The sequence below is a fragment of the Sinohyriopsis cumingii genome, chromosome 10, assembly GCF_028554795.1.
Source record: "Sinohyriopsis cumingii isolate HCF-2022 chromosome 10, ASM2855479v2, whole genome shotgun sequence".
NCBI lineage: Eukaryota > Metazoa > Mollusca > Bivalvia > Unionida > Unionidae > Sinohyriopsis > Sinohyriopsis cumingii.
The window spans coordinates 92010216-92026444 of NC_142970.1; the positions used below are offsets into that span (position 1 = coordinate 92010216).

General features: G+C 36.9%; 1 protein-coding gene across 3 annotated transcripts in view; it reads left to right on the top strand.

Annotated features, from left to right (window-relative positions):
- The window catches only part of LOC149790580 (dnaJ homolog subfamily C member 13-like), a 205118-nt gene that overhangs the window by 158065 nt on the left and 30824 nt on the right, over positions 1 to 16229 (top strand). For all 3 annotated transcript variants that reach the window (XM_089972669.1, XM_089972671.1, XM_089972670.1), the window contains exons 54-55: positions 4992 to 5132; positions 6504 to 6644. In XM_089972669.1, coding sequence (XP_089828795.1) covers positions 4992 to 5132; positions 6504 to 6644 — 282 coding nt within the window. The remainder of the gene's footprint in view (positions 1 to 4991; positions 5133 to 6503; positions 6645 to 16229) is intronic.

Sequence of the window (16229 nt, forward strand, 5' to 3'; positions counted from 1 at the left end):
ATTTTATACTTTGGTTAAATTGTGTTTTAAATTTACTTCTCAAGCACTCTTCATGCTAAAATTATCAAACTAGATAATTGTATGCATATCTATGAGTACCGTAACCATGCAATAAAAGAAGGTGACAGTGACGTGCATTTCACCAGTTTAGGTTAATATTTTCCTTTAGTTCATGGCAAGGTTTTACATTCGATGTACATATTTAGAATAAAGAAACTTAATGAGCATTGGAGCCACATTGCAAAAGAAGGTCATTATGCACTAACTTTGGTTAAATTTTGGATTTGATGCTCATGTCTTGGGCTAGAATCACATAACTGATAAGCTTATATTCCCTTACAGCAAACAGATATCACTGTGACCTGTGTTTCATAATATCTGGCTCAGGTTAAGTTTTTGCATTTAGTTCAAGACTGTTAAGAATCTTGAAACTTGCTGAGGTAATGCATATTGATAGGTACTGTGCCTTCATCACAAAAAGAAGTCTCCCTGACCTGTATTTTATGTTTCAATGACTGTTGAAAATTTTGCATTGATGTTAATTTGTAGGTGCTTTTTATGTCTGAAACAAGAAACTTAATAACTAGATGCGTCTCTGTTAGTGTGATACCCTGACAAAGACAAGTCACTGTGACATATATTGTATGCTTTACTATGTTATGAGTCTATGGTCTTAAACAAAACAGCAGAAAAAGCAAAAGCCACAGGCTTATTAAATTCAAAATATAACTTATTTCCCTTCAGTATGAAGTGAAAATTTAAAAGAAACGTTCAGTATTGTGAGATGAATTCCAAATAATCCAGAATGATTTATCACAGGTCCTAATGTTTAGTGTTCTGAATGAATTCCAGATCTTGAATGTGGTATTGTACCAGCAGCCTTGAATGAGCTGATGTGCCAACAGTTGATGTATCAGAGTGAAAACATCCAAAATGTCTTTCAGTAACACCTAGTGTTTTTATCCAAACAGTCCATTAGCACTTTCTGGGGCCCTGAGTGGCCAAGTGGTCTAAAGCGCTCTCCGTTACAGATCACTGCCATCTCACCTCTGTCTGTGTGGGTTCGAGTCTCGGATTCGGCTAATGTGGATATGTGAGAAAGCTTGCCAATAGCTTCTAGTGGGTCGGTGGTTCTTTCCAGGGTTTTCCCGGGTTCTTCCTCCACCATTAATACTGGCCACCATGTATAGCCTATCTTGTGCTGAAAAATGACGTTAAACCCTACAACAACAACAACAACATTAGCACTTTGTAATTCCAATGAATAATTTAAGTAAATGGTTCCTTCAATTATATCTGAGTACAACAGTAAACAATTCCAGACTGATATTAAAATGAGGAATGGATAATGTTGATGATCTGAACCTTATTTACATCCCCACTTGCAATAGGATTTTTTGAGAAACCTCAATCATCTCAATGGAAAATTTTTGCTTATTTGATCAAGATCTTGGAAAAGTTTGATATTGAGCATGATACATGTGTGTTAACGAGCTGATAATGCATCAGATTGGCTGAGCTTGTTACCATGCTTGAAGACATTTTGCTTTTACCTGATTTTATCAACACTGTAAATAATATAAACTTCCATAATCAAGATCTCGGATGAGCTGATATGGTGTATAAATACATGTACATTTAATAGTCCATCTACAATACATTTAATAGTCCATCTACATATACATTTAATAGTCCATCTGCATCTACATTTAATAGTCCATCTACAATACATTTAAAAGTCCATCTACGTATACATTTAATAGTCCATCTACAATATATTTAATAGTCCATCTACATATGCATTTAATAGTCTGTTTACATATATATTTAATAGTCTGTCTACATATATATTAAATAGTCCATCTACATATGCATTTAATAGCCCATCTACAATACATTTAATAGTCCATCTACATATACATTTAATAGTCTGTCTACATGTACGTTTAATAGTCCATCTACAATACATTTAATAGTCCATCTACATATATATTTAATAGTCCATCTACATATACATTTAATAGCCCATCTACAATACATTTAATAGTCCATCTACATATACATTTAATAGTCTGTCTACATGTACATTTAATAGTCCATCTACAATACATTTAATAGTCCATCTACATATATATTTAATAGTCCATCTACAATGCATTGAATAGTCTGTCTACGTATACATTTAATAGTCTGTCTACATGTACATTTATTAGTCCATCTACATATATATTTAATAGTCTGTCTACAATACATTTAATAGTCCATCTACAATACATTTAATAGTCTGTCTACATATACATTTAATAGTCCATCTACATATATATTTAATAGTCCATCTACATGTGCATTTAATAGTCCATCTACAATACATTTAATAGTCTGTCTACATATACATTTAATAGTCTGTCTACATGTACATTTAATAGTCCATCTACATATATATTTAATAGTCCATCTACATATGCATTTAATAGTCCATCTACAATACATTTAATAGTTCGTCTACATATGCATTTAATAGTCTGTCTACATGTACATTTAATAGTCCATCTACAATATATTTAATAGTCCATCTACATATGCATTTAATAGTCTGTTTACATATATATTTAATAGTCCATCTACATATGCATTTAATAGTCTGTTTACATATATATTTAATAGTCTGTCTACATATATATTAAATAGTCCATCTACATATGCATTTAATAGCCCATCTACAATACATTTAATAGTCCGTCTACATATACATTTAATAGTCTGTCTACATGTACATTTAATAGTCCATCTACAATACATTTAATAGTCCATCTACATATGCATTTAATAGTCCATCTACAATATATTTAATAGTCTATCTACATATACATTTAATAGTCTGTCTACATGTACATTTAATAGTCCATCTACATATATATTTAATAGTCTGTCTACAATACATTTAATAGTCCATCTACAATACATTTAATAGTCTCTACATATACATTTAATAGTCTGTCTACATATATATTAAATAGTCCATCTACATATACATTTAATAGTCCATCTACATATACATTTAATAGTCTGTCTACATATGCATTTAATAGTCTGTCTACATATGCATTTAATAGTCCATCTACATCTGCATTTAATAATCTGTCTACATATACCTTTAATAGTCCATCTACATATACATTTAATAGTCCATCTACATATGCATTTAATAGTCCATCTACATATACATTTAATAGTCCATCTACAATACTTTAATAGTCTGTCTACATATACATTTAATAGTCCATCTACATATATATTTGTCTGTCTACATGTACATTTAATAGTCCATCTACTTATAAATTTAATAGTCCATCTACATATGCATTTAATAGTCCATCTACATATACATTTAATAGTCCATCTACAATACATTTAATTGTCTACATATATATTTAATAGTCCATCTACATATGCATTTAATAGTCCATATGCATTTAATAGTCTGACTACATATACATTTAATAGTCCATCTACAATACATTTAATAGTCCATCAACATATGCATTTAATAGTCCATCTAAATATACATTTAATAGTCCATCTACATATACATTTAATAGTCCATATGCATATGATTTAACAGTCCATCTGCAATACATTTAATAGTCTATATGCATATGCATTTAACAGTCTGTCTACATATACATTTAATAGTCCATCTACAATACATTTAATTGTCTACATATATATTTAATAGTCCATCTACATATGCATTTAATAGTCCATATGCATTTAATAGTCTGACTACATATACATTTAATAGTCCATCTACAATACATTTAATAGTCCATCTACATATACATTTAATAGTCCATATGCATATGATTTAACAGTCCATCTGCAATACATTTAATAGTCTATATGCATATGCATTTAACAGTCCATCTACAATACATTTAATAGTCCATCTACAATACATTTAATAGTCCATATACATATGCATTTAACAGTCCATCTACATATACATTTAATAGTCCATATACAATACATTTAATAGTCTGTATACATATACATTTAACAGCCCATCTACAATACATTTAATAGTCTGACTACATATACATTTAATAGTCCATCTACATATATATTTAATTGTCTGTCTACATGTACATTTAATAGTCCATCTACTTATACATTTAATAGTCTGTCTACATGTACATTTAATAGTCCATCTACATGTACATTTAATAGTCCATATGCATTTAACAGTCCATCTACAATACATTTAATAGTCTGTCTACATGTACATTTAATAGTCCATATACATATGCATTTAACAGTCCATCTACATATACATTTAATAGTCTGACTACATATACATTTAATAGTCCATCTACATATATATTTAATTGTCTGTCTACATGTACATTTAATAGTCCATCTACTTATACATTTAATAGTCCATCTACTTATACATTTAATAGTCTGTCTACATGTACATTTAATAGTCCATATGCATTTAACAGTCCATCTACAATACATTTAATAGTCCATCTACAATACATTTAATAGTCCATATACATATGCATTTAACAGTCCATCTACATATACATTTAATAGTCCATATACAATACATTTAATAGTCTGTATACATATACATTTAACAGCCCATCTACAATACATTTAATAGTCTGACTACATATACATTTAATAGTCCATCTACATATATATTTAATTGTCTGTCTACATGTACATTTAATAGTCCATCTACTTATACATTTAATAGTCCATCTACATGTACATTTAATAGTCCATATGCATTTAACAGTCCATCTACAATACATTTAATAGTCCATCTACAATACATTTAATAGTCCATCTACATATACATTTAACAGCCCATCTACAATACATTTAATAGTCTGACTACATATGCATTTAATAGTCCATCTACATATACATTTAATTGTCTGTCTACATGTACATTTAATAGTCCATAAGATCTTCCTTTCCAGGTCTGTATTCGTAGCATGGCCCAGGTGGACTGCATTGCTCCTATCAAGGTTGCCATGAAGTTAAGAAGAGACATGATTGCCTTGGCTGCTGAAGCACTTTGTAAAATGTTTGAAAGGGGAGAAGAGGAACTTGTGTCCCAGGCAAGGATTGTCTTTAAGAAATGATCAGTGGGTTTTTAATGTCCCATGTTAACACTGATACTAGTATTACACGTCTCTCTGTCTGTCTGTCCTTGCGTATGGTTAAGTTTTGCATTTAGGTGAGCTTTTAGGTTTTAGCAGGAAGCAACAGTGATACCAAACCCAGACCTGGTAAGGACTCTTTCAGCTGTCATTCCATAGCTTTATCAAGCTCTGTTTGCAAAACCATAGATTGGACAATAAATAATAGAATACTCTGATATCTCCAGTCCAAAAATCTGCTATCAGATGTTCAGTGTGAATTCAAAATGCCAGAGAAGCACATTTGACCATCTTGTTAGACATTAAGCAGATTCTTTCATAAACAAAGAACATATAGTTATCATTTTTTTTATTTGGAATAAACTTTTGACACCACATGGAAGTACAGCATAATGAATGACCTATTCAGCCTATGTCTGAGGAAACGATAGAAACTTTAGAGTTAAGGAAAGCATGACCCTTTCTGAAAGTTACCCCCAGGAGATAGGTGTACTTCCGAGCAGCATATTGTTAGTTACCTTATCCACCATCAAAATTGACAGCTTTGTAAAATCCACGAACTGACCGCCCATCAACAGGAGTATAAAGTAAAATATGAGTTAGTTTGAACAAAGTTAAAACATTTACCTTTGGTACAAAATTACATGCTGGATGAAGACAGAAATATGCATATCAGTATAAATATTTATAGGTTACTACATTTGTATTTGAAAATATGAACAAGTTTTTCGGATGTAAATACTGCACAACCTTGGGAGTGCAGTATATCCATCCGACAAAACGAGTTCATATTTTCCCATTCGCCTTTAGCTTATTATAGGTGGCAACAATTACAGTATTGACCTACATGGAAAGCCTTCACAAAATTATAATTGTTTTGTTGTTACAAATATTCAGCTAGTTATATGAAATTTTGCTAGCTCAGTAACGCTTTATAGTTGTACTGGCTATTTGGCAACAAAACTTGTCATCCCCAACCTTTAATTATCTTGTGTGTTTATCAAAGCCCTAAACAAGCATTAGTGATGTAAGTTATGTCCAATCAACATGTCAGATTTTTGTAACTGATATAACAAAATAATACAAATCTTAAATTGTATCTGGAATTTGCCTGATTATGTAACAACATTTTTCAAAAATCTTAAACCTCCATATGGTGGGGCATATAGTGTTACCATTATATGTCTATCCATCTATTCATTTGTCCCACTATATCTCTATTAAATGTTTGTGTTTAGGTTGGTTTTCAGGTGCTGTAGTGGAGCATTCCTTATTATTCCATGAACAATTATCCCAGTTGGTTGTTTATCTCTTTTCATATCTTGTCAGGCTTTGAAAGCAGACCTGGTTCCCTTCTTGTTGCGTATTCTGGAGGCAGGGTTAGAAGTGATAGATAACCCTGCTTCTACCAAGGCCCAGATTGTTAAAGCCCTCAAAGCCATGCAGAGGAGTCTTCTTTATGGAGAACAGGTATGTCAATTTAAACTCCCATGGTTACCTAAGATGCCTTTTTAGTTCCTTACAGAATTTCACTGTTTTATCTAAATAAACATTGGATGGGTAAAACAGCTGTCCCTTCAAACTCTCAAATTCAGTTCACAGCTACAAATATAACAATTTGCTAGTCATCTTCCAACATTGAAGGTAGCATTAAAGTTTGCATCACTTAATCACCTTTAAAGTGGTGTTAACAAAACATGTTACTTAACTGAGCTGATAAAAAAAGAGCAGTCTTATCCATTTCTAGATTGTACTTTCTTCTGTGTAGTTTGCATCCAGCATTAACACTGAGGATACATTTACATTCTTCTGTGTAGTTTGCATCCAGCATTAGCATTGAGGATACAGTTACATTCTTCTGTATAGTTTGCATCCAGCATTAGCATTGAGGATACAGTTATATTCTTCTGTGTAGTTTGCATCCAGCATTAGCATTGAGGATAGTTACATTCTTCTGTGTAGTTTGCATCCAGCATTAGCATTGAGGATACAGTTACATTCTTCTGTGTAGTTTGCATCCAGCATTAGCATTGAGGATATAGTTACATTCTTCTGTGTAGTTTGCATTCATCATTAGCATTGAGGATACAGTTACATTCTTCTGTGTAGTTTGCATCCAGCATTAGCACTGAGGATACAGTTACATTCTTCTGTATAGTTTGCATCCAGCATTAGCATTGAGGATAGTTACATTCTTCTGTGTAGTTTGCACCCAGCATTAGCATTGAGGATACAGTTACATTCTTCTGTGTAGTTTGCATCCAGCATTAGCATTGAGGATATAGTTACATTCTTCTGTGTAGTTTGCATTCATCATTAGCATTGAGGATACAGTTACATTCTTCTGTGTAGTTTGCATCCAGCATTAGCATTGAGGATACAGTTACATTCTTCTGTATAGTTTGCATCCAGCATTAGCATTGAGGATATAGTTACATTCTTCTGTGTAGTTTGCATCCAGCATTAGCATTGAGGATACAGTTACATACTTCTGTATAGTTTGCATCCAGCATTAGCATTGAGGATAGTTATATTCTTCTGTGTAGTTTGCATCCAGCATTAGCATTGAGGATATAGTTACATTCTTCTGTGTAGTTTGCATCCAGGATTAGCATTGAGGATACAGTTACATTCTTCTGTGTAGATTGCATCCAGCATTAGCATTGAAGATAGTTACATTCTTCTGTGTAGTTTGCATCCAGCATTAGCATTGAGGATACACTTACATTCTTCTGTGTAGTTTGCATCCAGCATTAGCATTGAGGATGCAGTTACATTCTTCTGTTTAGTTTGCATCCAGCATTAGCATTGAGGATACAGTTACATTCTTCTGTGTAGTTTGCATCCAGCATTAGCATTGAGGATATAGTTACATTCTTCTGTGTAGTTTGCATCCAGCATTAGCATTGAGGATAGTTACATTCTTCTGTGTAGTTTGCATCCAGCATTAGCATTGAGGATATAGTTACATTCTTCTGTGTAGTTTGCATCCAGCATTAGCATTGAGGATACAGTTACATTCTTCTGTGTAGTTTGCATCCAACATTAGCATTGAGGATACAGTTACATTCTTCTGTGTAGTTTGCATCCAGCATTAGCACTGAGGATCCAGTTACATTCTGTGTAGTTTGCATCCATCATTAGCATTGAGGATACAGTTACATTCTTCTGCGTAGTTTGCATCCAGCATAAGCATTGAGGATACAATTTCATTCTTCTGTGTCGTTTGCATCCAGCCTTAGCATTGAGGATAGTTACATTCTTCTGTGTAGTTTGCATTCATCATTAGCATTGAGGATACAGTTACATTCTTCTGTGTAGTTTGCATCCAGCATTAGCATTGAGGATACAGTTACATTCTTCTGTGTAGTTTGCATCCAGCATTAGCATTGAGGATACAGTTACATATTTCTGTGTAGTTTGCATCTAGCATTAACATTGAGGATACAGTTACATTCTTCTGTGTAGTTTGCATCCATCATTAGCACTGAGGATATAGTTACATTCTTCTGTGTAGTTTGCATCCAGTATAAGCATTGAGGATACAGTTTCATTCTTCTGTGTAGTTTGCATCCAGCCTTGGCATTGAGGATAGTTACATTCTTCTGTGTAGTTTGCATTCAGCATTAGCATTGAGGATACAGTTACAATCTTCTGTGTAGTTTGCATCCAGCATTAGCACTGAATAGGTCTTTTTGATACAATTGGTCAGAAAGGCCAATTTTGTTAAGTTGAACATTGTTTCTCTCAGTCTTGGTCCATTTTAGTTCATGTGCTGAAGATCCTGTATTTAATCGTAATTTTTCTTTAGAAGGTATCCCCCAAGTGGGGAAGGTTTCTATCACTTAGTTTAGTTATTCTTAACCTTACGACTCATCAAATGCTAACAAAAACACTTGGGTAGGAAATGTCAAATTATTAAGGTTAACCTTGGCAACCCACTCAAAACAACATGGTGACAACCCAGTTTTGGGTAGTGACCCATGGGTTAAAAACCACTGACTTTATGGGTTGCTAGATTAAATGCTTTTCTCATGGATTTTACAGCAAATAGCTTTACATTTTTATGCAGTTTTTGCAGACAAATTTAAAATTTTTTAAATTTGAAATTGTTCAGGGTTTAAGAACTTCAGTCAAGATTTGATTGTTTTAGATACCTGTTTCTGTAGCAGCAGAGGGGGCGAATCCGACATTTTGTCCAATCGTCATTTTGCTTAATTATTACTTCTGCACTCAGCGGATCCGGTGTAGTCAGCGCTGGTAAAAAAAAAAACGACGACGTCGTTGGGGGATCGTCGCGTCGTCATTTGGTTTAATTAATACCTTCTGCGCGCCGATCCCAGCGTCGTCGGCGTCCGGTAAGCACATCGACGACCGCGTCGATGTCATCGCCCCCCTCTGCTGCTAAGAAGTTATTTACAATGAAAATTATTTACAACTAACCGAATATTTGGTCAAGTCCGATACGATATCGTGTGCGAGGATCATGTAAATTTATCGTTACGAATCCATGTGGGGTCGACTGAGCATGACTAAAAAAGTTTCGAAAAACATTAAAGTCCATGTCACCGCCGCACCATGTCTGCCAAATATTTCGTAGCGTGTGTGTATCAACGCCGTTGAACACAGCAAGAATATTACAGTTGTCTCTAATTACTTTTGGAATCTGAGTGTATTGTTGAGTGACATATATCATGTCAGTGTTTTTATGCCTGCCTCTGGAAAATATCCTAGCTGGGTTTTTTTGATTATCTAACATAACATCATCGTACACGACTAGATTGTTAACGTCGCCATCAATATCATCAATACCCGGTGCATCATTGATATCCGTAATAAACTCAATAACATTTTTTTTAGCGATCGCTGATGCATTCTCGTTGAAATCTTTCAACACCTCGTAGCATCGTTGATCATCCACGCTAGGAGCAACCAAATACAACTTATCCCACTTCATCCATCTCATTATTAAATTGAGTAACAATTGCGTCTTGCTGGATCCAGATGGTCCGATGATAATCATCCGGATCGAGTTTGGTAACGCTGCAACATGCTTAACTGGTTCTCTTGTTTTAGTCGCCGAAAAATCAATTATATTCATATCTCTATACATAAATTATGGATCTATATTGTGTGAAGTGTAGAGTACGTACTGGCACAAATGATATGACAACCGCTACAACAAGAAATAACAGATCGGCGCTTACTGGCAAGTGTGTACAATGCGGTACAAAGAAATTTAGATTTATTTCTATTAGACCCGGAGATGTTTTAAAAAAAAGCGAGGAGGTGACATCGCAGCCAAATTGGCAAAACTCCCCGGAACACCGTGGGCAAAGTATCCAGGAGAAAAACACCTCCCAGGATATAGCTACTGTGGCCCCGGAACACGATTAGATATCAGACTCGATGATCAAAATCAGCCCAAACCCGGTGAGTATCCAATAAACGCTATCGATAAGGCGTGTCATGCTCATGATGTTGCTTACAAAAGTAGCGATCTGCAACAGCGTCATATCGCGGACGTAAAATTAATTCACGCGTTAAATGCTATTCCTGATAAATCCGTCAAAGAAAAATTGGCCTCATGGTTGGTAAAATCGGCTATGAAAGGTAAATTAATGATGGGTGCTGGTAATTAATAACAACATGGAATCCATCTATTATTCTCCGAGAGGATACTGGAAGGGGAAGGCCGCAATTGGTAAGCTTGCAAGCGCTGCAAAGGTAACAAAGACCACTGCGGCTAATTGGTTATCCAAACAGGCTATATGGCAAATCTATCTACCACCGCCTAAACAAATCAACTTCTCGCGCTTTGATGTCAGCGTACCTAATGAAGTTCATCAGGCTGATATATTATTTCTGCCGCATGACAACGGTTATAAATACGCGCTAACCGTAGTTGATGTTGCGAGTCGATACAAACAAGCGGAGCCGTTAAAAACAAAGTCGGCAACTGAAGTAGCCGCTGCGTTTGAAAGAATTTATCGAAGAGGCCCTCTGCGCTGGCCAAATCTATTACAAGTTGATCCCGGTAGTGAATTTCGCGGCGCTGTTTTATCAACGCTGAAACATCATAGCGTCGCGATACGACGAGGTCATACTGCGCTACATCGTGATCAGGCAATTGTTGAACGATTCAATCAGACTCTCGCTGAACGGTTATTTGGATATCAATACGCGAAGGAATTCATCCAAGAAAAACGATCTCGTGAATGGGTTAAAAGGTTGCCAGGCGTAATTGCAGCGTTAAATAACGAGATTACCCGAGCAATCAACATGAAGCCCAGCGACGCGATTAAATACGAGTATATACCCGGAAAATCAAAAATAAATAGCGTTTCCAAGCCGATTCTTGGCGATGTCACTGTTAGATATCTATATGAACCAGGAGAGCTTGAAGGCGGTAAAAAAAGAGCTACTGATCCTATTTGGAGTGTTACCACGCATAACATATCAACGATAACACGATCAACTGGTAGACCACCGATCTACAGACTGGATTCAACTGCTCCTCAGCGCGGATTTACACGCGAGCAACTACAAGTGATACCTGACGATACTCAATTACCCCCGCGTGGTCTTAACTAGCGCCGTTGCGTCTATTGCACTCAAGACATGTCAACCTCACATTGTTTTTAACATGACCGAGACTGTTATCGATTCTGTCCACGGTAAATTGGCGAGCGTCTTTATCCGAATAACGCCAGCGCATTACACAATTACAACTCGCGCAGTGATTATTCTGTTGTTGTCGTAACGCAATTATTAATTCGGCATCAATATGAAAACGCCGCTGTTTTTTTTTATCCTGTTGGCGGTAACCCGAGAGTTTTCTATCAATGACGCTTGCATCGATAATGTCGTTGTCGTTGGTGACTCCGTCACTGGCTTCGTCAATAACAATTCTTCGAAGCTGATTTATCCTTCGTACTCTGGACACTGCAAGATAGACTAGATTCGACCATTCGATGCGATTATCAACTATCCAAACAATTGTGTCCGTGATGGTTAGTCCCTGCGAGGAATGTATTGTTGTTGCGTATCCTAGCGTCCACGGGGATTTATCAGCACGTAGCGCGTCCTCGACGACGCTGATATCAACGAGCACAATATCATTCAGCACGAGAATTTGTTTTTTTGTCCCCGACGCTGTCGGGGCTGGAATTTCAACTTCATTGTTCTGCCGCCGTGTGTCCGCGGGTCTATAACATAACGGCACTGGACGCGTTGGAAACTTTTCCTTATGCAACGTAAACAACTTCCGCTGAAGTGTGTCTCTGACTATCTTTCTACTCGCTACAATCAAATCGTTTGGTCTCCATGTTTCCCAGAATTCATTCAACGGCGTTTCCGGAATCACCTCGCGGATTATTTCACACTGAACTCTATCCGGCTGTAATCTGATTAGTTTTTTAACCTCGCGCAGTTGTTCATCAAGTGCTCGGTAATCAGTATCGGTTTCTTCATAATAGTCTACGAACCCGCTCAACCACTCATGTGGACCCTCGCCGACAAATGGTGGTGGTTGGCCATGGTCGCCACACATGATCACCGCTGTATTCGCGCGCAGCAGCCACTCAAGAAACATTTGTAAAGTATCTAACGAAACAGTACATATTTCGTCCCAGATGATAACCTCAGGAATAAATTTTTCACCCATTCGATCAGGAGTCCACTCACCGCCGCTGTATCGAAAAAAGCTGTGATAAGTAACGGCGTCAACATTTCGTTGTTTTATCTCTCGCGCTAGTCTATGGGTCGGTGTAAGCACGATTATACTTGCCCGCGTTCGAAATAATTCAATTGCCCGAGTCGTCTTTCCTGACCCGCCACAGCCGCTTAAATAAACCGTCTTGTGTCTACAAATTGGATCAGAACACGATGGTGCATTAGACCATTCTGACAATTTATCACCGCGTAAGTAGTTGTTCTCAACGGTGACATCTGCTGACGGGGAATAATCGCGTCGTATTTCATTTTTAATTCTCCATGTACCCCAACTCTCGTCCGGACTAGTAAACTCGGCTACGTTTTCCTTATACGCTACGTCAACATAAAACGAATCAACGGCTACTCTAACCGCGGTATCGGGGAATCTATTTATCATCGAGAATAAATTGATAGCGGCATAACCCAGCATAGACGCCCTCAAATGTGGATACGCCGGGCTGTCTCCGTCGCTGTAGGTAACAACTGTACCCAACCTTGTTCCATTGGACAAGAAAGCTGTTTTGCAGTTCACGTATCTATTTTTTGCCACTGCATCCTTGATTACGAAATCATATTCTGCGTCATCTATAATCAGCCGTGAGCAATATCGTTTGTAGTCGTGGTTTTTTCCACCTTGTGTAAACTTACCAATTATTCTTCTACCGAGATCTTTTGCCTCTCTGTTTCGTTGGTTAAATATCCTCCTGGACCATTCGATGATATATTCCTCGTCGGCATCAATGTTTTTTCTGGACTCGTCAATTATGCTATCTAGACGCTCCGGTTCTGGTAACCAGACTTCAGTCTGCGCCCGGTATGATATAATCGCGTCACTGACAATCAACGAAACTAGCATGCTACAATCAATCATATACCGTAGCAGCGCTATTGGCAACCACTTCTTTTCAGCCATGTGTCTACCGATCCAAATATAGCAACAGCGATGAAGTCCTGCCGCGAACTCAAATGATACTATGCGAGCGAATCCGGTTAAATCAAAATCAGGCAGTGGTCCATTAATAGCAACACGAGTCATTTCATGTCTGGGGTGTCCAAATCGTTTGAAATACTCAGCGGCGGATCCATACCCGAGAAAACTCGCTGGATAACAGGCAACCATATCAACCGAGATCATAGCGTCGCGGTTGTATTCAGTGTTCCATAGTCCACCGTGATAGTATTCCAAACAACTGGATTGTACATCCGGTAGAAATTCCTTGCGCGTTGGTCTCCACGCATTTTTCCTTGCTGCAACATGAGCTACAACCGATGGAATCGTAAAACAATTTGTTAGCAGTTGTTCATCATGCTCTTCAAATTCCATGGCGGTTTTTTTCATCCTGTTGTGAAATGCTTCAGTGCGATATAATTCGCCGTTTGGTCTTACAAACTGATCAAAGGTATCCGCATCGTTTTCAGCGCTGCGAAGTAACCACACTGATACAGGGTCGTTTTTACACAAGTAGGCAATAGCATCAAATAGTTTCCTCTCCGCGAGAAAACCATCCCTGGAGAATTGTTCTCCCAGGAATTCCCCCGGGATATACTTTACTGTTCTATCCCGTGGAAATATTGTGATCGCGGGCGTCCATGCGTGTTCGTTATGATCAATAATTTTGATTGGGGCTCCATTTGATTTGTACTTTGATTCGTATAATACTTCACCGGTTATCGTTGTAACGGTTATTGGAAATCTCAACGACGTTTCTAATCTCGCTATGTCGCTGATGGTCGCTCCACGCTCTTTTACGGTTAGTTCCCACTGGTTGATTTTGCTACGTCGTAAATCAGTCAATTTGTTTCCTCGACATGCATTTGTAAAATGTTCTATTATTCGTTCTGCTACACAATTTATCCCCGTTGACTGTTTCATCGGTTTCAGTTTTCCGATATCAGGTTTCTTATTTAACGGGTATATTCCATAAACAACTGATGTTTCAGGATACGCTCGTTCATAGTATGGTCTGTCAATTCCGGTTAACAACCCCGGCTTGGAGTCGCGGCTGACAATGACTGTTTTCTTGTCGCTGAGAACTGGTTCAAATTTATCACGTATGATCCAATCGCCTGATTTCACCCGGACAATGAATTTTACTCTGAAGAAATATCTTTTACCGTCAAGTTGTGATATTATCATTGCTGCGCGGTTGTCGTTCATGGTAGCATCAACAACGCCATCAATTCGAAATGTTGACCAACTATGAGATGCACCATCACGTTTGAATTCATTGATACAATCGCGTATTTTATTTAACAGGGTTCTATCGTTTATTAACGCTTTTGGTGTGTCCTTGAGGACTCTATCGAGATTGAACTTAATATTTTTCCGGGGCTTAATTGCTGCTAATCTCTCGAACTCATCCATATAATTAAAACAAGTATTTAAATGAAAGAATATAGTATAATGAATCACTGCAAATGGTTGATGATTGGGTCGACAACCCCGTGCAATAAATCATGTAGAGGTGAATTCTGCGGATATCATTTACAAAGCGTTCGTAATGGTTCTCTTGGCCCCCTACCGTGCTTGGTTTGCCACGTCGGTGTAAGAGGAAAATCCCAGTTGTGTATTAATTGTGGCGGAAAGCGATACAGGGAACTAAAACGCTATTATGACAAACGAATTAAAAACGCCGTCATTGACCCCACCGCCGACTTCGTCATCAAAACCCCCCAAGACTACGTTGAAAGATTCATAATTAAACCAAATAATAAATTAGACAAGTAGTATTATTATACAAATGGACCAAGAATTTCAGCCGCACCCCCTGCTCGTCAATTACGAGGCATCTCGCGACGGTATTGTTAGAAACCGCAGACTGAAGAAGCCGGTTGGATGGAAAAACAATCACGGGTATTTAATGTTTACTGCTGGAGGGAAAAAATATCTCTGTCACAGAATCATCTATGAATGTTTCCACGGATTGATCAAAGATAGTCTCGTTATTGATCACATTGATTCTAATTATCAAAATAACAGACTGTGTAATCTGCAAGCCATCTCTCAGAGTGAAAATAGTAAAAAAGGCCAAACTGGTAAATACTCAAAGAAAGCAAAACCCGTAAAGTCATTTGATACAACAACTTACGAGGAAAAAATATTTCACTCCATGAATGAGGCAGGAAAATATTTTGACATTTGTATCGCCTCAATACAATTTGTTGCAGAACGAATATATCAAACAGCGATCTCAAAAAAGACGGGTCATAGAATTCGATTTTCATATATAACATCAAAGGGAGATAACTCGTTTTGTGATAGCGTCGCATGACAAGAGTTATGTCCCTTGAAGTCCAATTAATGTTGCGATTAATTAATCATTTTACGATGAAAACTAA